General features: G+C 39.1%; 3 protein-coding genes across 4 annotated transcripts in view; 2 read left to right on the top strand and 1 right to left on the bottom strand.

Annotated features, from left to right (window-relative positions):
• Positions 1–37: 37 nt before the first annotated feature.
• Positions 38–5578, bottom strand: ssna1 (Sjogren syndrome nuclear autoantigen 1). Its single transcript, XM_026921691.3, has 3 exons — positions 5328–5578; positions 2189–2388; positions 38–292 (listed from the first exon to the last, which is right to left on the bottom strand). Exons 1-3 carry the CDS (start codon positions 5377–5379, stop codon positions 188–190), a joined length of 357 nt encoding a protein of 118 aa, XP_026777492.3. The 5' UTR covers positions 5380–5578; the 3' UTR covers positions 38–187.
• Positions 5579–5581: 3 nt separating this feature from the next.
• Positions 5582–16695, top strand: anapc2 (anaphase promoting complex subunit 2). Its single transcript, XM_026921690.3, has 14 exons — positions 5582–5797; positions 8018–8273; positions 9412–9736; positions 9852–9984; positions 11084–11285; positions 11433–11552; positions 11637–11754; positions 12441–12619; positions 12752–12893; positions 13069–13144; positions 13965–14168; positions 14374–14506; positions 15188–15429; positions 16417–16695. The coding sequence occupies exons 1-14, from the start codon at positions 5726–5728 to the stop codon at positions 16627–16629; spliced, it is 2415 nt and encodes an 804-aa protein (XP_026777491.1). The 5' UTR covers positions 5582–5725; the 3' UTR covers positions 16630–16695.
• A 2206-nt stretch (positions 16696–18901) lies between these two features.
• The window catches only part of npr2 (natriuretic peptide receptor 2), a 45760-nt gene continuing 41659 nt past the window's right edge, over positions 18902–23002 (top strand). The window contains exons 1-2 of one of the 2 annotated variants that reach the window (XM_053230403.1): positions 18902–19066; positions 19203–19906. In XM_053230403.1, the coding sequence (XP_053086378.1) occupies positions 19059–19066; positions 19203–19906 (712 nt within the window). In that variant the 5' untranslated portion in view covers positions 18902–19058. The remainder of the gene's footprint in view (positions 19067–19202; positions 19907–23002) is intronic. The other variant, XM_053230404.1, reaches the window with a different exon arrangement.

Raw genomic sequence — 23002 nt, 5'->3', positions numbered from 1 at the left:
TGGTCATGAAACAACAACAACTACAACAACAAAAAAATCACTAGAAATAACCTTTATTAAAAACATCCCATTTAAATACAGTGCATCATCATAGTAGGAATTGAATTCAGTATTAAAATATCAAGTTATGAAAGGGTTAAATGCTGCATGGTGTCGGGGCATTTCGACACTAAAATAAAGGAAAGGACTATAGAGGTAAACGGTCTTTGCTGCTCCTGGGTTCTGTGGCTTTGGTGAGGTTCCCAGTCTCCTTCTTCAAAACACTTAACAGGGTCTGAGAACTTTCTAGAATCTGGGAGAGAAAAAAAAAAGGAGTTAGTTTTTATACAAAGCAAGCAAATTAATCAAGTAACTTCTTTATGTCTGGTTTTAAGCTTAGAGAGATTCCTCAGAGGTGCTGACACTGCTAACAAGAAAATCCTAGCAGGTAGAAAGAAAAAATGAAATTTTACGACAAAACCAATAAAGCACATTAGTGGAAGAAACTGCTCAATTTTTTTCAATTTGTTTGGGGGGCAAGCAACAGTAAGAAAAAAAAAAGAAAAAGAGGAAAAAGTTCAGGGTGAGGTATGCACGTTACTTAATAATATGCAGCGCCTCCATTTTTAATGGTTTGTAAGATATAGATTTTTTCGTAGCTCACCATTAAAAATCATAATTAACAATTGAATTGTCCAAAAAGACAGGAAAACAAGCATTTCCACAATTTCAGGTTTAAGCAGAGTAGGGGAGGGTGTAATATCAACTGTGCAGTCAGGAACTGCTTGCTGGCAGTGGCAATTTTCAGGTGATTTCATAGTAATGTGCAATAAACTGTATAAAAACAGTGCATTTATGATATAATGCTTTTACAAATCCACATGGCCAACATTTTCTCTGTTAATCTGCTGCTCAGTGTGTTTGAACATGTCTGAATGTATTTCATCTCCTTCTAATTATCATCACCAGTAACATTATTTGTAAACTGTTAGATCCGTCACTTCATTCTAGGCATATTTAATCTTTTCTAGGTAATACTTTAAGACTTTTTTCCCTGACGAAAGCCAAAAGTGTCATTTTTGACAATATTTGGACGGAAAAAAGTGCCATCCCTAATGAATATACGTAACTAATGTTACATGTATACTTATCTAATGTTAGCCAAATCCAACATAAATTATTTACCATGAATGAACTCAAAACATTCTCCGTTTACCTTGCTAGAAAGTAAAGGCACCCTTTGAGTCTACTCGAAAGTATGTGAGATAGTGGAAGGAGGTGGGGCTCAGTAAATTATATTATTTATAATATCACAGAGTTTGAAAACTCCTGCGCAGGTCATTCGAGATTTATATGTCGACTGACAGAAAAAGACACTTGTTTGGCGTATTTGAGTGATAGCAGACTCTGAAGCGCCTACTGAAAATGCATAAACTTTGGCAGGTTGCTATCCCTACAATATATCATGTAGAGAAGATAAAATTGTTACATAACACAAGCCTACCAAAGAGACCACAGTACCGCTTTCCTGATTTCTACTGGCTCACCAGATAGGGAAAGTAACCACTGGCAGACACCTTAGACACATCCTCCGTCCTTTCCCCTTCGGTGAATTGGCTTTTCTGCCAGTGAATTTTATTTGTGTTTGTCTCCCATATCGCTGTAGCAAGTGGTCAAAAATAATCGTGAATGCTACGGCTAAGCTGTAGATGTTAGCACCTCTGATTCCTTTTAAATGTAGCGCCAAGTGGACGAGACACACACTGTCTTCCATCCCACTTGCCATCGCTGTGTTGGTTTTTAATCAGCCACATGTGGGAGCATGTGTCCATTTCATTAGCTCAGATTATTTGTACTACCATTTCCTTATTTCCATTTGTTTTTTGTCTGCTGTCATGCCTATCTATTTTCATATTGTAAAGTGACCTTGAGTTTGCAGAAAGGTGCTATATAAAATATAATAATAATAATAATAATAATAATAATAATAAGTTTTATTTATTATTACCAGAGGCTGAATGAAACCTGTCAGCTTGTAATTAGGCAACATTCACGTTAAAAGTATTACTGCTGGCTTGATATTTATTTTTTAAAGTACAAATCAAAATGGTTGTTAATTATCTACAACGAATCTCCAAAGAATCTCCAAAGATGACCTTAAGTTATGTTACAGAAAAAATAATTGTTGAAATAGGATCTTGATCCGTACCTTCATGTATGCAGCTTCCGTCTCAGCGATGGTCCGGTCTAACTCATTGCGGGTAGTGAGGCGGCGGTCCAGACTCTCAGAAACGCGGCTCAACTTCCCCGTGAGCACGCGGATGTCATGCTGGAGACGAGTCTTCTCCTCTTCCTCCTGCTGGATCTGCTTATTCAGCTCGTCCCTCTTAAAGAACAGCTCCTCTATACCTGAGGAAAGAGAACCAATTTCTTTTGGAAATTTCTCAAACTTTCTTGCAGTGTTTTAGCCTTGAAAGGAATAAAACATGACAGGGCATGCTGTTAGAAGAAATTAATCAACAACAGAGTGGTGTAATGGTGCATTACCATCCTGAAGTTGATTGTTTTCCATGAACGGAACGTCCGTAAGTGTTTTATTGCTTTTATACCACAACAATTTGCCATCACTTGGATTTGGATTTAAGGAACACAATACAACAGGGCATGCTGTTATAGGTAAATAATCAGTTGCTATGCTTACATGCACATTATTAAGAGGAATTGGCAACATTCTGATTAGTATTGAGTCATGTAAAAGCCACAATCCGATTGCCCGATTCAGATTAAGACAATATTCTGATTCCCAAATTCCGATTCCCATCCCTGCAATATGCCTGTTTTAATCGGAAATTTGTTGCATGTATACACCTTATTCAGAAAATCCACTGAAAGGAGATACATGCGCATGCTCAATCCGCAAGGAATTGTGGGTGCTAACAGATTCTTAGCTGTAAGATGGGTATTTAGGAATGGCAACTCAGGCAAACTTACAACAACTGTGTATACAGGAATATTCGATGACTTTACGCGTATAAACATCGTACATATAATATGGCTGCAACCCGAATATCGACCTTAAATGGAATTTGATGTGCATGTAAACGTAGCCATTGACAACAGATTTACTGTTACCACCCCAAAGTTAGTTAAATTCTTATTACAGCATGTCCTGAAGTGTTTTATTCCTCTTATACCACAACAATGTGCCAAAACTTACATTTTCGTATTTCGTATGTGTTGTATTTTTTATTTATTAAAATATGACGCATCATAATATTTTCCATTTGTAGTTCAGTGTAAAGTTGTGGAACATCAGAGAAACAAGTTAGCTGAAAATTAGATCAACACCTTCTGACCAATCCGATTCGAGAATTCAACAGCGCTGTGGTATAGTCAGGTGATAAAGAAGGCTGTACCGTACTTCTGCTTTTACCTAGAGCTGTTATCTACAATGAGTAGATGAGCAACTTTAACATTCACAGCATTTATTTTTCACAAAACGTAATTACTAATGAACACACTTTAATGTGAACGTTAATATAAAGTGCAGTATAAATACTGTACTGCAAAGTCCTGTACATTTATTCATGGTATTGGAAATTAAGTGGGACTTTCTGTATGTACAAAAAAAAAAAAAAAGCTTCATTCAGCAGAATTTTCGCTGATTCACACAAAACTGACTAATGAAGGAGGACCATGTGTGTTTGTCATGGGCTAAAACAACAACCAAAGAATGCCTCAAGTGCAACTTTTCCTAAAATGAGCTCCAAAATCTGAAAATACTAACATTATAGAGATACGATTAGTAGACAGAGGTGTGCAAAGTAGTGCAGCAAGTCTACTGAAGTCCTATCACCTCAGTGAGAGGTCTTTTACTCCTGTTCAGTTCACTCAGCTGTAATTAATCTAGCTTAATCCTGTCTAGCTTTTCTAAAATATTATGGGTACTGGGATTTTTAATTAAATAAGAACATTTTTGTGTTTTTTTTTAATAAATACAAACTGGAAGCTGTTGACGTGATGTTACAGCTTTGTACTTAATTTTTTAAATTGTAAAATGTTACAATTTTTACTGATTTTTTTTTTCAATAATTAAATAGACAATGTAAACATTAAACACTCATTAATGAATCACTGAAAAAAAAAAATTTTAAATTGTGACATGGTATTTCTGTCATGTCACATTATATACGACTCAAAATAAATAAACTAAAAAAAATGTATACAAAACTATGCCAAATCGTGATTATTTTTAATCATTTTTCATACTTGTATTTATATTTTATATTTCTATTTAACATATTAAATAAATTACAACTGAAAAAGAGAAAAATAAACAATTTAAAGGTACTAAATGTTTACATCAAATCAGCACCATCCAGTCAGTTTGTGACTGTTATTTAAAAAAATAAAATAAATAAAAGTTAGAAAAATACATGATACCTGCGATATCTCAGTTACAAATACAATGTGTATTGTGAAATAAATGATCACGATATCAATATATCATCTGATTGCCCAGTCTTAATTTTAAAGTATGTATTATTGATTGTAGTGATAGTTTTATTGATGTTATTGATGGTGTATTTTTTTTAATCAAATCAACAGAGTGTGATTAACTATAGCACTGTGGCTCTTAAAGTGGATCCGGGAAGCAGAACCAAGTGGTCTGTGATTTTCTAACTTGCTTACAGATGCAGAAACCCTCCATTATTAAACTTATTATATCTATAAATATTTTCAAGTGGAATCGAATGACATTTAATAAAAACCGGTGGAAAATTCAGAAATTAAAAAAAAAAAAAAAAAAAAAAAAAAACTCTGGCTCCTATAAACAGACAAAACACGATTGTACTCATGTAAATAATGTTCTTATTTTTATTAGTTTATTTTTAAAAAATAAATCTGTACTGAAGGAGTCTATGGGATTTTTTTTTAAACAGTTACAGGGGTTCCTGACTATAAAATGTTTAAAAGCTTCTGTTACAGAGAAACTGTGAAGCCAGTACAGTGGTGTGATTCTGATCATTTCTTGCATGGTGTCTTAAAACATGTATTAAACATAGTCACACAACATTTATTCCAAATTAGACAGCTAAAAAAGCTTCCATATTTTAATGTAATTCAGTAACAGAACATTTTCAGCAGATACTGAAAACAGGAAAACTGCTGAAACTGCTTTATGGCAGCTACTTAACTACTTAGTCCTTAAGTCCACATTAGTCCTGCTAGCACAGACAGTAAATTCATGTTGTTGTTGTTTTTTTTTTTTTTAAAAAAAGAAGACCTTGAGATCACAGAAAATGCTATTTAAATTGGACTTGCACTTGACATATGGAGCTACTTACACTTGACCAGCTCGTTGTTGTATGTTTGCAGTGCAGCTCCTTGTTGGGTCATTGCTGCTTATCTTTAAATCGCCCCAAATCCACCTGCTTTACACTCAAATTCGACTTTTAATGCTCATGTAGTGAAGCTCGTTAACCTTCTTGCTTGAAATCCTGGCTGAAATTCACTCCACCGTGATCCTGTGGCAGATCCACGCGTCAATCCGCCCTCCTGTTTCTGTTTCCAGAGCGATTACAATTGAAAACTTTTCCCCACCAAGCCGTTTATCAACTTCCGGGCGCGTCAACGTCATCAATACGCGACCGGCGCTTGAGAGAAGAGCGCGATAAAACTCGATTCGAGCCACGGAAACGGCTTTAAAAAAAATGCGTTTTGGAGAAACTGTGTTGGTCCGAACATGAACGACAGCTCGTCGGTTTTACTGCCGCAGGGGCTTCCGGCAGCTTGGGACACTGTGACTGCTGCACTGGTGAGTTTTCAAGGGTGAGACTGATAATAAAAAAACATAGCGTTACAATTAAAGGTGCAATATGCGATTTTTTAATTCCTTACTTGTAAAAAATAACCTGGAAGATATGTAGAAAATGATAATAAAACAATACATTAAGCCATGGCTTTCGTAAAAGCTTATAAAGTCTCTGAGAACGCTGATCAGGAAAATTGACTTCCGGTCCGGAACACTTGTTTGTGTTTGGATGCATCTGTCAGTCATTTTATGAGGATATCCTCACTGCAGCCTGTAGCGTGATGACGTATAAGATCAGATCCACTACCTACTGGATGTTGTAACCCTAACCCACACACTAGATGAAGTACTTACTGACATATTGTCTCAAGGAAAGGTCAAGGAAAAAACTTTAAAAAACCACTAATCTTACCTAGTGCACCTTTAATGGCCATTTTATCAGCTTCAGCTATGGTGTAGGTTCCCAACCCTGGTCCTGGAGTACCACCTGTCCTGCACATTGTAGTGTTTTCCCACACAGGTGAGGTACCACGTTGGTGCACACTGTAGGAATGCAGTTGCTGACTGTAGTTGTTGCTTTGCACAGTGTAAGATCTCCTTTACACAACCTATCAAAGAATAGGGACTACCGTAGGACTATGGCTGACAAGATGTTATTTGGGAGCTGGCTCTGCTGTACCTGTTACAATCATAGCATCACTACTGTATCAGTGTCAGTACTGCATTGATAAATGAATGAAGTAAAGGAGGGTGGGGGCTTAGTGGTTAGCGCGTTTGCCTCTCACCTCAAGGGTTGGGGGTTCGATTCCCGCCTCAGTTCTGTGTCCTGCCTGTGTGTGGAGCTTGCATGTTCTCCCCGTGCTTCAGGGGTTTCGTGCTCCATCCTGGGTGTCCTCTGCCTTGTGCCCCAAATCCCCTGGGATAGGCTCCCTGCGACTCCGTGTAGGATAAGCGGTATAGAAAATGGATGGATGGTAAAGGAGGATTGACAGATTGCACATAGCAATAGATGGGCTGCAATCAGTAATTATGTACCTACAAGGTGATCTAAATCATAGATTCACAAACGTATTGTAGTTCCACGGACCCCCTGGATACATATTTACTTTATCAACATGATTTAAATTTTTATCGTCGTATTTTGTTGATTTATCAGCGTTGTATTCTTGAATTTCCCATTGACAGAACACATTATGTCCAGGTTGACTTTGTTTATAGAAAGAACTAGATGCTTTGGATTGGATTTGGATTGTACTCATTCAATTCAAGTTAATCAAACTGGCTAATAACCGCAAGAACAAAATAATAATTATAACAACTTTGATATCAGTAGGTTGTGGTTTCCACTAACCAAAATGGAACTAAATTAAAATAACCACAGACGCCATGGCTATACTTCACTGACCACTGGGAGTCCCTGCACCCCTTTTTAAGAATCCCTGATCTGCATGGAAGGTGGAGCTGATAAAGTAGCTTAGTGTACTTACAAGGCAACTATACCTAATAAAGTAGACGTTATAGAAACAATAGTTGCAGTTTTTATCTGACAAAGGGACGGTGTGACGGACACTGCATCAGAAGGCTATAGCCTGCATACAGCAACTTAAATGTAAAACTAACAGAACAGTGTTTGGCTACAATTAGAGTTACCATATTCCCATGATATCTAATGGAGTGTATATCGAAACACTTAAACAAAATAATCATGTTACTGTTTTCATTTTTTTGATTTCTCTGTCAAGGCCTCTCGTTTTGTGTTTGTATTTTCCTCAAAGAAATACAGATGTCACTCTTGTAATATATGTCCCCATAGAAGATTTCTGTTTACAATTCTGATTGATTTCCAACTGTGCGATGCAGTTGTAATCACAGGGGTGTGTTATGTACGTCTTCTACATAGCAGTACATAATGAATCGATGTGAACTATACATGTCCATTGTTGAATTTGTGCAGAAACAGATGTGAATCTGCATAAGCACTTTAGCACGCAGACTAATATAGTCTGTAGAAGGACCTGTAAAAAATCCTAATCTGTAGGCTCAGGCACCAATAGCAGAACAACGTCACTGTATTTATGCTTCTTAGAACTCTATAGCATTTTCAGAAAGATGCTGTATGGGAGACAACATATTTCAAAATGTACCATCCCAACAGACAACGCCATTTCATGATATATGATTTTATACGCTTCCCGTATAATAAGCTTGCATTTTGTCCTGTAGGTATCTCCATCCACACCCCCTCCAGTTACTGATGAGTCTGTTTCTGAGGCTCTGACACTGCTGTGTAAGAAAGGATTGGTTCAGTATGTGGAAGGTTGGCTGCTGGAGACACTGCAGGTTTCTTTGGCGTCCAACGTGGCTCCGGAGTTCTGGGCCGGACTTCAGCAGCCGGAGGGGGAATCACAAGAGAGAGACAGAGCCAGAGCACTTCTGGAAGCCTTTAGGACCCTGCTGCAGCGACTCCAACCTTTTCTCTGTAAGCTGCGTTCTCCTCTTTTGTGCCTTTTGTTTATGTTAATGCTAAATCGATAAGTTGTTGCCATAAAGGTTAAAGAAGTACTCCAGAGTTTTACAATCTGTTCTCCACATCTGTAGCTTATGAACGATTAAGTCTGAGGTCATTTGGTGAAATCTGTTAGTAAATGTGTTAACACTAAAGCTTAGGATGAGCCAGATATGAAAGAAAGTTTATCCAACTTTCCACCTCTGAAGCAATACAGTAAACAGTAATTATTGTGACTTCTGTATACTGTTGCAGATTCTCAGACATTTTCAAGCATGTTTGAATTCTCAGCGATGAATCTTATTGTGTGAATCTGATATTGGCGATGAGCAACAGTCAATAAAAGTACGAGAGGAAACTCTTGGGAAAAGAGGCAGGAAAAACATGTAACCACAGTAAGGTTCTATAAGAAGTTATTTGGCACATCATACCCAAATGGTTGATAAGAACACAAAAATAAAAACAAACACGACATGATTCTTGGCAACACACAGTATAAACATAGCTCAGTTTCTTTTCCTTATACCTCCAGTTCTCTTTGCAGAACAGACAGCCCTTGCTACTTGCATCTCTCCAACCAATGCTTCCTCCACATTTTTCTCTTATTTTTATTTTTTTCTTGATTTCACTTGTGTAGTGTCCACACCATTCCAACAGATTAAAGTTGTGTACTGTGAACAGTAAAGTGATTCTGACATTGTGACAGCTGTGTACTGTCATCTAGGCAATAGAAAGTACCTCTGACTGAAGTAATCATGAAAGCTTTCTACAGAAATCTGTTTCACATAAACGTTCATTGATGGAATTCAACAACTGCCCTTAGGCTTCCATGATAAATGAGTTTGGAGAGTATACAGGCTTTCTGTTCTTTTTTTTCAGGCTTTAGTTTTCCATTTAATTTGAATGGTAAATATCAAAGGGACTTTGTGAAGATTTGCTCATTATATTGTATATTGCAAATATATAGCTGGGGAAAGTGTTGAATAATTTAAGTATATATGTGCTGTTTGATTTAGGATAGCTCTAAATAGATATAAGTCTCCCCTAAAATGTCGTACCTCATACTTTATCTTTTCTTAGTAAGAATGTGCTCTGTATTTTCTGGTCTCAGGTGGTCTTGAGCGACTCGGTTCGTGGCAGGACGAAGGTCGAGCAGGTCTGCTTGGACCCGGAGCCCATGGCCTGCGAGAGAGGGCCTTCTCTATCATCCGTGCCATTCTCCTGTTTTCTCCACCTCCAGTGCTACAACAGCGTGTCCTAGAGTTCTACAGCCGCACTTTCTCCGTGTACATGAGCCAGCTGGGAGAGCAAATCGAGCCTGATGACGTGGCAGCAGAGAGCGATGGGAATGATGTGTGCACGGGTTGCGCCGCTGCGCCACAGGTCTGCTGGTGCCAAGACGCTCTGGAGCAGCTGCAAGAGTTTAGTCACATCCTGTAAGTGACTACCAAGAACTGCTTATTTATTTATTTATTTATTTATTTGGATAATCCTTCTATCCTGTGTATCCTCTGAGTAAGCAGGTTATGCTGTGTGTATTATGTGTTGCAGCTCCAGACTGCAGCTGTTGGAAAGAGTGAGCTCTGAGGCAGTGACCAACATTTTGCACCGCTTGATCGAGCAGAGGATGGAGCAGCGCTGCAGAGGCGAATATGAAAGATCCTTCCTTTCAGACTTCAATGATGTATGTCAGCATTCCTCCTGTTTACTCTAAGGCTTTGTTCACATAGATTTCTCACAAAAGACCACATTACAATGTTCACTCACATATTCACCCAGGTTGTTGTAGTAGTTTGTTGCTGTTTTCAACACAGCTACTCAAACTAGGGCACGGCACTAATACAGAGGCATCTGGAGAAGTCCAATTTAGACTCGTGTATTTAAGGACTTGCTCATTCTAACAGGAATATAAATGCAAGTGCACTGCTTTGGTGAAGCAGTTACTGTAAATCACTTGAAGCCGCGATTTGTCTTACACTGGATTTTAGAGTCTTAGTAAGGCAAGGATATATTGCGTGCTCAAGTGTCTAATTGTCTAATCTCTGGTTGGATCTAGATTTTCTTTCAAATAAAATAAAAAGTCACAAACATTTTTCAGTTCAGTTGTATCTATTTCATATTTATATTTTCTAATTCTGGAGTATTTAACTTGAACCTGTTTCTTGAAGTTCAAGACTTTTGACTGCCAATTTCAAAATGTCTACTAGGGCTGTCAAATAACTTTAAAATTGTATTAAAATACTATGTAGGTGTAAAATTAACATGAATTTTATATTGCAAACATTCACGCTTGTATTGCATAAAACACAGTGAAAATGGCAGTATATGTACGTATGTGTGTGTGTATGTGTGTGTGTATGTGTGTGTGTATGTGTGTGTGTATGTGTGTGTGTATGTGTGTGTGTATGTGTGTGTGTGTGTGTCTCAAAATCCATACAGTTTCCATACAGTTTTGCTGGAATAATTATGACAGTAGCCTTGTGACATATGGATACTGACGTCTATTGACCCGCCCCTTTACCTGCATCAAGCGAAAAGAGAATTTTGCCAAAAACCTTTGAAAAGTAATTTTGCCAAACGTTTGCAAAACATGTTTCTATAGACTTGTGTTAGGCAGCTAAAAGTAAAACACATTCAAATGTGGATTCTTGCCTTTGAATGCATAAATATTAGAATAGTGAAATTTTTTGACAGCCATAATGTCCAAATCAATCATTTATATTAAATGTGTCATCTTTCTCCAAATCCCAGTTCCTGATCGTTTATTTATTTCTGTGCTGCAGTGGTTAGAGCAGGTCCTTGGTTGGCTCAGTAGGGTCTTTGCGAGCGAGGTAGGCGAGGCCAGCTCCAGCTCTTTACCAACAGACGGAAAGCTAGATTACGTTGGCAGTACCATCCTCCAGCGCTGGCGCTGTCATATGCAGCAGTTCTTCTGCCGCATCTACGTCAACATGAGGATTGAGGAGCTTTTCAGCATCATTCGAGGTGAGAAAAAAAAATGATATGCCATTGTGATGTGATGACACCGTCATTAATTTGATGATGAATTTAATTGATCTGCATACTTTGCATGTATTACATGCTCTGCTATTTGAAACTGTTAAAAATGTATATCTTCCTTTGCCTGTGTAGATTTCCCAGAGTCCACCCCTGCTGTTGAAGACCTGAAGTTCTGTCTGGAGCGGACCAATCAAAGACAGCAACTCCTTACTTCTCTCAAATCTGCTTTTGAGACACGTCTGTTGCACCCAGGTCAGCAGCAAACCTCTGGGGGAAAAAAAGTGACACACTTTCTCTAAAAAATGGTTAACTTTAAGTTCCCTATCTCCATTGCAGGAGTTCACACATCTGACATAATAACCGTCTACATCTCAGCCATTAAAGCTTTACGGGAACTCGACCCCTCCATGGTCATCCTTCAGGTGGCCTGCCAACCCATTCGCAAATACCTGAGGTGAGGCAAGACTCTGTATCTGTATCACACTCTGCAAACACAAATTCTTAAGATTCTTGTTATTAGCTTTGTTTATCCTTCTAGAGCATGCTTGTGAAAAACATATCCTTTGTAGAGATCTGAGGTCAGAGTGCAGGGTCAGCCATTAAGGCAGTCCTGGAGCAGTTGAGGTTTAATGACTTTGCTTAAAGGCTCCAACACTGGCATTATGGCAGTAATCGGATTTGCTCACATTCCTGTTGCTACCAGTTAGTGCTCTGTGGAATATCATGTCTTGTGCTCTTGTTCTAAACTGAAAGCCAGTGAGAAGGTCCACTGTTTGAATCTATTTTCATCATTTGGATTGGGCTCTGAAAGGATAAAATTTAATTGGGCTGTATAATCAATATGACGGGGCTTTTGTAAAATCAGGTTGGGCTCTGACTAGGTAAAATTGGATCAGACTCTGATTGGATAAAATTGGATTGGGCTTTGGTTGGGTAAAATTGGATTGGACTCTGTTTGGGTAAAATTGGATTGGACACTGGCTGGACAAAAAATGGATCGGACTCTGGTTTGATCAAATTGGATGGGGCTTTTGTTGAGTAAAGTTGGATTATGCTCTGTTGGGTAAAATTGGATTGGACCTTGGCTTGACAAAATGGATTAGACTGATTTGAATTGATCTCTTGTCTCTTATTGGACAGAACACGTGAAGACACGGTGCGTCAGATTGTCGCGAGTCTAACTGGCGACACTGAGGGCTGTAGTGAGTTAGCCAGTGAGCTCTCTCGGGCCGACCCTGTTACCCTGGAAACACAGGATAGTGAGGATGAGGGAAGCGATCCAGAGGAGTGGACCCCTGACCCTACTGATGCCCTAACAGGTCAGAGGCCCACACACACACACACACACACACACACACTATACATTTCTGTCAAAAACCTTGTTTTCCTGATAGGTGCTATAGGTACACTTCTAACTTGGCTTATTTACTAGTCAGCCTCTGTCTTTGTAGATAAGACCGGCTCTAAGCGGCGCTCCTCAGACATCATCAGTCTTCTGGTGAGCATCTTTGGCAGTAAGGAGATCTTCATTGATGAGTACAAAACTGTGCTGGCAGACAGGCTGCTGCACCAGCTCAACTACAACACGGCCAGGTGTTTTTACTCAGCACACACACTACACACATTTATTACTGAGCAATCACACTGTAATAAATGTGACATGACATGCAGTTTTTATTTCTGAAGTGTGAAGAAGTATATTTTCTGTTTCTTAATTATGGTTTAGTTTGGGTTTGTATATAGAAATGCACTGTGTGTGTGTGTGTAGGGAGATTCGGAATGTGGAGTTGCTGAAGCTGAGATTTGGAGAGTCCCACATGCACTACTGTGAGGTCATGCTGAAGGTCAGAGCCATCTCTTTAAATTGACGTTCAATTCTACTTACATAAATTCTGTCTCTTTATGTTCTGTGGCTGATGTTGTTATTATTATTATTGCTGCATAACTACACATAAGTGTGCAACTGGCTGCTATACACGCAGTTTATACACGCAACTGGTTGCTATACACGCAGTTGAAGTAGATCTTTTGTGCATCTAAAGGGTTAAAATCAATGTCCACTAGAGGGCAGCTAAAACATTACTGGCTAGTAGGTTTCCATGTCAACCTGTAAAGTTGATTCAGATTGTTTTGATCAGCAGCTGACCACAGCAGCAGTGGGCCATGAGGCCAGAAGATCAGCAGTGGGTCATGAGGCCAAAATATTTCATTGCAATATTTAAAAAATTTAGATAAATAGTATATAATTTTTTTTAATCGAAATTTAATCTATAAATGATCCCTGAATGACTTTTGATTATATCAGACAGTTTAAAAACATAATTTATACAACAGTACAACGGTCCCCTAATGTGTTTGTACAAGCAGTGTGCCAAGAGTGCTGATATTTAGTGTAACAAGACTGGTACTGGTACATTTCACTGTTTGTATCACTCCACTTGTCTGTGTTCACTACATAAAATTCCAGTTCTAGTAATAGTTTATTTTGTTAAATTTCCCAGTATAACACACTACTCACACCAAAAATACAGGAAATACAGCATTTTAAGATGCAACTCAAATGAAAATCGGCAATGCTAACTATAAGGAATGCCAAAATCATCCAAACTGAAGAGTGCTCTTCATTCTCTCTCTCTCTCTCTCTCTCTCTCTCTCTCTCTGTAGGATGTGGCTGATTCCCGGCGGATTAACACTAACATTCATGAAGAGGAGGCTCGTCTGCCTGAGGAAGAGCAGCCTCCTGTTCCTCTGTCGGCCATGATCCTGTCCTCAGAGTTCTGGCCTCAGCTCAAAGAGGAGAAGTTGGAACTGCCTGCTGCCGTCTCCAAATCCATGGAGACCTACACACACCGCTTTGAAAAGCTCAAGGTCTCTCTTCCTCTCACTCTGTTTTTTTCATAACCATTTTTCTAGTTTGAAAAACTAAACATGCCAAATATTTGCTTTTGGTTGCTGAGGTTAAGGGTTACGTTGAGGTGTAGGTGTAGATGTAGAATTAATTAGCTACAGTAATGATTATGTCAATGGAATATCCTCACAAAGTGTGTGTGTGTGTGTGTTTGTGTGTGTGTAGGCTATGAGGACTCTGAGCTGGAAGCCTCACCTGGGATCAGTAACACTGGACGTGGAGCTGGAGGACCGCACTCTTACCAACCTCTCCGTGTCTCCCATCCACGCTGCCATCATCCTGCACTTCCAGGACAAGGGTGAGGGAATAAACAAGTCTCAAACTGTCAATTCCTACCTTCTTTTCCATTTCAGCATTTATTCTATTTATACAGGGGCTGTTTTGTGAGCATGAGATATTTATAGTAGAGCTCTGTGAGCAGAAATAAAACCACTATAAGGACACAATGTGATTGTGACCCTCAGTCTGGCTGAAGTAAGCAGGTCTGAGCCAAATATTGAGCTCATTTTGTTTTTTGGTTGGTATATTATATATTATCTTTTTGAATTGGTGTACAAGTCCTGAAATGAGCATAGGATAGTCTATGATTATAGCAGCAGTATTTAAAAGGCACACATGTACATTATCCAGGTGAGTTTTATTGAAGCAAGCTGAGACTTAAGAGTGGAGATGTTTTTGTTTAGGCGAAGTACAATTCAAATTGCATCAATTACAATCAAGAATAAAAAAAAAAACACCTGACATTAATTGCTGCATGATTAATTTCATCTTTAAAAGTTCTGTTTTAAAGTCTGTTTTTTGACAGAGTGAGACATTTGTTTGTATCCTAAGAATTACTCTCGTCAATGTGCAGCAGTCTTGAGATTCAGTACCCAAGAACACTCCAGCTCCAACTTACACAGTTAAGACTGCTTCAGTTGCTGCTACTGTGCAACCTGGGTTTAAACATGTGTTCCCTAAATAATATGATTTCTCTCAGGCACATGGGCCCTGGAGGAGCTGAGTGGAGTTCTGGGTGTGCCCCAGGAGCTCTTGCGCAGAAAGCTAGCGCTGTGGCAGCAGCATGGCGTGCTCCAGGAGGAGTCACCGGGCCGATACAGCGTCCTCGAGAAGGCCTCCAGCCGCGAACGGCCTGACCGAGGCATCATGCTCATAGACAGCGACGAGGAGGGAGACTCCAACACCACCACGCAGTCAGAGCAGAGGGAGGAGAAGCTGCAGGTGGGTGGAGTTACAGCATACATGCACGCACAGCAAAGCCTAAAGTGTCATTCACTGTACAACTGCAGCCCTGGTCATACTAGTTTTCTGTGCAGTGGTATCCTTATTCACCATCAGACCACAGAGCTGTAGAAATGTTGAGTAATGTTTTTATAAAAGTAGCTCTGACAGTAGATCTGGCTGTGATTAAAAACACAAGTTTATATGTAATAATACATTATTCTTTCTGTAGTAACAACTAATATACGTTGACTTGTATGGTGGATGCTTCATATTTAAGTGTTGGTGATAGTTCTATTTAAATGTGCTATTAAACAAAGAAAAACACATCATTTATATAGGAAGTTTCAGTGAGAAGACTTTTATTTCGCATTTTTGGAAGGAGTCTCCAGTGTCGGCATACGGAATAGTCTAAGGACAGAAGACGTTTTGCTGTTGTTGTTTTTTTTTTTTTTTTTCTTTTTTTTTTCAATAGTTCAAGAGAAAGTGATTGAGTGTTTATATCTGCTATAACGTAACGTGATAACAGGAACTATGGTTTTTACAGACATTCCATAACATTAAACGTAACTTTAAATGGATAAAAAGTATAATGGTTGGTTCATTAATCAAATAAAATAAATAGACCATTGCTAGCATTGGCAAATTGCTGTTGTATAACACTGATTGTGCAACATGAAAATTACTTATAAACTGATAAAGTGTACATGTCATTTTTTAATAAATAAAACATTCTTAGTGTTGGCAAATTGCTGTTGAATAAGAGGAATTAAACACTTGGGAATGTGCTGGTATTGGAAATTAATCAACTATGTGGTGTCAGGTCACATTACTCCTCGTCACTGATTATTTTCCTCTAACAAGCCACATGTTTTATTCCTTACATATCGTTATTATTGTGCCAGTATTGGTCAGTATTAGTAAAAAACAAACCCATGTGACTCTTTTGACAGCCAATGACTTGTCCTTCTCTCTGTTCTGCTTCAGTTGTTCTGGGCCTACATTCAGGCCATGCTGACCAATCTGGAGAGCATGACCCTGGAGAGGATTCACTCCATGCTGCGCATGTTTGTGGCTACAGGGCCCAGTGTCACCGAGATGGACGTCAACGAGCTGCAGGCTTTCCTGCAGAAAAAAGTGCGAGATCACCAGCTGATCGTCTCAGCCGGCGTGTACAGATTGCCCAAAACTACTCAGTAGAGATGGACAGACAAAGTTCTTCTGGTTGGATCGTTTTTCACAAATAATAAAATGCTGAATTGTTTATCATGTTTGTCATATTTTGGAGTATTTTACTGTACTGTAGAGGCCTAGGTAAATCTATACAAAGGCGATTTGCTATCATTTGATATTTTATGGAAAATAAATTCCAGATAACATTCATTGCTGGCAGTTACAGTTTCTCAGGCAAACCAAAATAGTTACTTCCAGAATAATAAAAAAAAAAATTCTAATTTTTATGCATATAAATTCAGGTTAGTTTATATATATACTATATATATATATATATATATATATATATATATATATATATATATATATTCAGGTTAGTTTTATTATTAAACTATGTCATTTTAAACTATTTACCAGCAAGTAAATAGAGATGAGACACACACACAGTTTTAATATTTAAATCAGCATACTGTTAATTATACATGTAATCCAACTGCACTGTTTGAACATCAGAGGTCCCAATCTGCACAACCCGTAGAATTAAAATATATAGAAAGCACGCTGGTCACATGATCGCATTCTTTTGTGGACTTCTGCATTTGTGAAGTGACAGATCGCTCTGGATTACAATGCCTGACATGCATTATAGGTTATAAGGTTACACAACCACATTAGAAAATGTTAAAAAGATCTAGTCTGTAACTTTCAAGTGACACCAGCTCCGCACCGCTGTGATCTACGGAGCAAGGGCGGATCTAGGATTGTTCTCAATCAGGGACCACAAAGATATGTCCTGCATTTATGCATAATTTTTTTGTTCAGTTGGCTTTATATACATTTTGCAAGTCATACTTTGTTTGCTGTCAGCTCTACAGGCTTGAGCAAGAAGGAGGGTTGGAGCTGCCCTGCTCTTAACCTCCACTGGCTTCTGCTTGACTCTCTGTCACTCTCTGCCTGCTCCCAGACTGCTGACTTAGCTTCCTTTTGGCCAGAAACCATTTAATATCCGGCTGTGCCTGTCTTTTCATACGTTCTGTCTCTGAAAAACATTCCAGTTAAGACAAAAATGCACATTACTAAACATATACTTCACTGATTAACATTAGTCTTAATATCATTTCCTTAACAATGATAAAGCTAGCTAACGTTCTGCCTAACAGCAAGCCCTGTTGCGAGGCAAGCTCAGGGTGGATGTTACACCTGAGGCAACTGGTAAAATGGGGTGATATATTATTTTCATCTATCATCTGAAAGCAGTCCCTGGAAGTTAGCAGATAAAGGTTTGGTGTCAAAACTAACTAGCTAAGTAGTGCTGTTAAGCACGTGCGATGTTAGCTATCTCTAATCTTTAACTTTAACTAATCTTTTCTAGCTAGACACCTAACAGTGGACAAACAGAAGCTCAGGGACAGTAAGTAAATGCTCACTCAACCATTAGCTCAGGTGTTGAATGGCAACTTACCATGAAGCTAGCGTGGCTGGTGCTGTCGGTTTCAGGTAGACTCCAATGTGCACTGCAGTCAGTATGGTCTGTCAGGAACTGTAACAAGATGCATTTGAAATGATGGTTGGACTTCAAACGAACAGTGACGTTCACTCATCCTTCTAGATTTAGCCAACAAAGTGCCAGGCAGCTAATGACTACAGATCTTACTACATTAGGCTTAGCTATCAGCTACACTGCAAAAAATGACATCTTAGTGATATATCTTGAATATGAAAGTGAAAATATCTTGAATATAGTATATATGGTTAATTGTAATCTTATAATAGGAAATGCTAGATAAATCTGACTATATTCAAGATATTTTCACTTACGAAGATGTCATTTTTGCAGTGTAGTGACACTTCAGGGTCCAATCAGATTTCAGCTAGGGCCGGTGCCTCGCTGTACCCGCCCCTGGATCTGACCCTGCTATGGAGCCTGAGAAAGAGGCCGCACAAAGCGGACATTTTAGCCCACTTTGGAGCTCTATTTCCAGGTTAAAATGATGCCTCAGTTGCTGCTAAGGAGCTCATTATGTTTCAGTTGATCATTTTCCCCACAGCTTTTTTTAATCAATCAAATTTTGGGGAGAATTTATACATTTAGTTATTTATTTTTAAGATCTGGTGAACCTGTAGTGCATTGTTTACTGTACTAAACCTCTGTTCATGGCCATTTTTGCTTTATTTAGTTAAGGCTTTAAACTTCACCTGAGCGCCAGAGGGCGCTGTTGTAGTGGCTATAACAGGTTATTAACATGACGTGTAGGGGCCGTGCAGACTGAGAGGAGGACTGCACTCATTTCGACTTGGCCACTTGGATGAATATCATCACAGAGAACAGTCGAAGGAAGGAGCAAGCAGCCAGCAGCACGCGTCAAAACCACAAGCAACTTCACAAACCAACTTTTTAAAGGACCCCTTGTATGGACCTTCATCTCGGCTGTGTACAGGACTGATTTTGATTGCATATGATTTTGTAAGGAAACACGTAAACCTTTCACTTGGGATTTTTTTTAACACCTTGGATTTTCTTTCTTTTTGAACTTCTGCTTGGATTTGTTTTTTTGTTTTTTTATTTTTTTGTTTTTTTTTTTGTTTTGTTTTTTTTTCAGAGCCCGAATGGGACATAAAACGCATCTCGTGCATTGTTTCCTGGTCATATTTCTTTGCTGCGTCTTGACTTGGTGCAGAACGGATGCAGGGAATAACATCACGGTGGCCGTGTTGCTCCCGGACAACATTAAATACCCGTGGGCATCGCCGCGCGTGCTGCCTGCGATACGCATGGCGCGAGAGAACATCCTGAAAAGCGGACTTCTCGGAGCGCGCGGGATAAACCTGCTGAACTTCAGCGTGGAAGACTCCACGGGCTCGTGCTCCGAAAACAAAGCGCAGATCATCGCCGTGGACACGAAACTCTACCACAAACCGGACGCCTTCATCGGCCCGGGCTGCGTGTACTCCGTGGCCTCGGTGGGCAGGTTCGCGTCCCACTGGAAGCTGCCGCTCATCACCGCCGGAGGACTCGCCTTCGGCTTCGATAACACAGACGAGTTCAGGACTATCTTCCGCACCGGACCCACCACCACCAAGCTGGGAGACTTCGTCAACGCGCTGCACGCGCAGTTCAACTGGACGCGGCGTGCGGTGATGATCTTCCACGACTTAAAGCAGGACGATCGGCCGCACTTCTTCCTCTCTGAAGGCATTTTCCTCAACCTGCGAGACGAAAACATCACCGTGGAAGCTTTTCCCTACGAGGAAGAACATTCCAATTATAAAGACATCGTCACTTCTGTCAAGGAGAACGGAAGAAGTAAGTGTCATCCCTGTTTTATTTAAAACAACACTTTCCCTCTGATCAAAAAGGTACTGAACTGTACTAATGCTTGTCACTGAGGTGCACTCTCAGAAGAAAGGGTACTGAACTGAGGTGCACTCTCAGAAGAAAGGGTACTGAACTGAGGTGCACTCTCAGAAGAAAGGGTACTGAACTGAGGTGCGCTCTCAGAAGAAAGGGTACTGAACTGAGGTGCGCTCTCAGAAGAAAGGGTACTGAACTGAGGTGCACTCTCAGAAGAAAGGGTACTGAACTGAGGTGCGCTCTCAGAAGAAAGGGTACTGAACTGAGGTGCACTCTCAGAATAAAAGGTACTGAACTGAGGTGCAGTCTCAAAAGAAAGAGTACTTAACTGAGGTGCACTCTCAGAATAAAAGGTACTGAACTGTATTAATGCTTGTCACTGAGGTGCATTCTCATAAGAAAGGGTACTGAACTGAGGTGCACTCTCAGAATAAAAGGTACTGAACTGTACTAATGCTTGTCACTGAGGTGCACTCTCAGAAGAAAGAGTACTGAACTGAGGTGCATTCTCAGAAGAAAGTACTGAACTGAGGTGCATTCTCAAAAGAAAGAGTACTGAACTGAGGTGCACTCTCAGAATAAAGGGTACTGAGCTGAGATGCACTCTCAGAAGAAAGAGTACTTAACTGAGGTGCAGTCTCAAAAGAAAGCGTACTTAACTGAGGTGCACTCTCAGAATAAAAGGTACTGAACTGAGGTGCATTCTCAAAAGAAAGAGTACTGAACTGAGATGCGCTCTCAGAATAAAAGGTACTGAACTGTATTAATGCTTGTCACTGAGGTGCATTCTCATAAGAAAGGGTACTGAACTGAGGTGCACTCTCAGAATAAAAGGTACTGAACTGAGGTGCATTCTCAAAAGAAAGTGTACTGAACTGAGGTGCAGTCTTGAAAGAAAGAGTACTGAACTGAGGTGCATTCTCAGAATAAAAGGTACTGAACTGTACTAATACTTGTCACTGAGGTGCACTCTCAGAATAAAAGGGTACTGAACTGTACTAATGCTTGTCACTGAGGTGCACTCTCAGAAGAAAGGGTACTGAACTGTACTAATGCTTGTCACTGAGGTGCACTCTCAGAAGAAAGGGTACTGAACTGTACTAATGCTTGTCACTGAGGTGCACTCTCAGAAGAAAGGGTACTGAACTGTACTAATGCTTGTCACTGAGGTGCACTCTCAGAAGAAAGGGTACTGAACTGTACTAATACTTGTCACTGAGGTGCACTCTCAGAAGAAAGGGTACTGAACTGAGGTGCACTCTGAGAAGAAAGAGTACTGAACTGTACTAATGCTTGTCACTGGCATGGAACCATCAAGGTTACAGCTTTTGTAGTTTTACTAGGCTGTTTATCTTTTACCTGGAAAGATTCATGCAGTGTACCCTTAAAGCTTTACTTTCAAAATATATTTTTAAAGGTACACTATATCCACATTTCCAGGTGGACGATACATCTTAAAGGTACAAAATATGTCCACTTGATGGTACCACCCCAGCAACAAGGAAAGGTGCAGGTTAGGAGTCCTTTTTGAGAGTTTGTATAGAATTTTTGTTTGTTTGTTTTTTTTTGTAATTTCCATGGTGTCAATGATCAGATCTCCTTTAATAATAACTGACATAAATGTAATGGTATTATTGGCACATGAAATATGCTTCACCAAATCCTAAATCCCAAATTAGCCCCTGAACTTGAAGGTCTCACACACTCAGAAAAACGGTACTAAACTAAACCCTTCCTTGTCACTGAGCAGGTACCATTAAGCGTACACCTTTTGTCATTTTTACAGGTTAAAGTGAATGTAGTGTATCTTTAAAAATGGTCTAAGATTCATAATGGCAACTTAAAACTGCTCGTGTACCTTTAATGAGCTTTCAGAGTACTACTTTAAAGCTGCACTATGCACCTTTTCAGGTAAAAGATACACACTAAGGGTACAAAAGTTGTCCCCTTGATTGTGCCACTCCATTGACAAGGAAAGGTACAGTATAGTACCCTTTTTCTGAGAGCATTGGACCTTAGAATTTAGGAAGCGGGAACTGCTGTCATTTGGGAACAATGCTATTTTATTAATTTTTTTTATTAATAAAAAAATGATTATCAATGGCACCATGGAAGTGATTTAAAAAAAGTTTTCAGTAAGTTTCTATAGAAACCTTTAGGGGGAAAAAAAGGTACTAAACTGTACCTTGCCTTGTTGCTGGGGTGGTATCCTTATCTTTAGGGCTTATTTGTATCTTTAACCTGGACATATGGATATAATGTAGCTTGAAGAAACAGATGTAAAGTAGAGTGAAGCTTTAAAGATACACTACATGCACATTTCTAGGTAAAATATAAATATTAAGGTACAAAAGGTACCTCCTTGCTTGCAGGTATGCTTGACGGTACCACCATAGTGACAAGGAATGCTGCAGGTTTTTTTTTTTGGTTTTTTTTAACAGTAGCCTAAGAGTGCATCCTAAGGGCTTATGTTTTCAGTATTTCTTGTTTTTCATTTTTGGCATTAAACTTAATTAAATCTTATGCCATGTCTTATTTTCTTCTGGCTAAGATACACAATCATGTTTTGCTTTAATGATCAAATGTAGCTCAAATGTAGTTAAAAAACAGCGTGACTGAAGGAATATATTTTACAATCATTTCTATAAAGCAGTAAGTACATTACTTCATCATTAATACAATCGTTATGCCATTTTAAGATTTATATTTCCATCAAATTTTAGTACTAGTACTTATTCTCCTGTGCTTAACCTCTGTTTAAGTAAGTCTTTTATACCTTTATTTTCTGGGAAAGTGAATGTAATGCACTGTTAAAACTCATTTAATGTACAACAGTGGTCCTTAAAGTCAAATTAGTACCTTAAATACCTTAAAAACTTCAGAGATGCTGTATTCACTTTCCCAGGTGAAGCGTACCTAACAATAAAGCTACAAAACACATACCCTTGAGGCTCAACTGTAAAATGTAGTACCTTTAGTTTCTTAAAAGTGATGTTTTTAAGCATATTACTCATACAGACGTATTACTGCTTATGTTTCTCCCACTCA

Source organism: Pangasianodon hypophthalmus, chromosome 27, assembly GCF_027358585.1.
Source record: "Pangasianodon hypophthalmus isolate fPanHyp1 chromosome 27, fPanHyp1.pri, whole genome shotgun sequence".
Classification (NCBI taxonomy): Eukaryota; Metazoa; Chordata; class Actinopteri; order Siluriformes; family Pangasiidae; genus Pangasianodon; species Pangasianodon hypophthalmus.
This window is presented reverse-complemented; position numbering and strand designations above follow the sequence as displayed.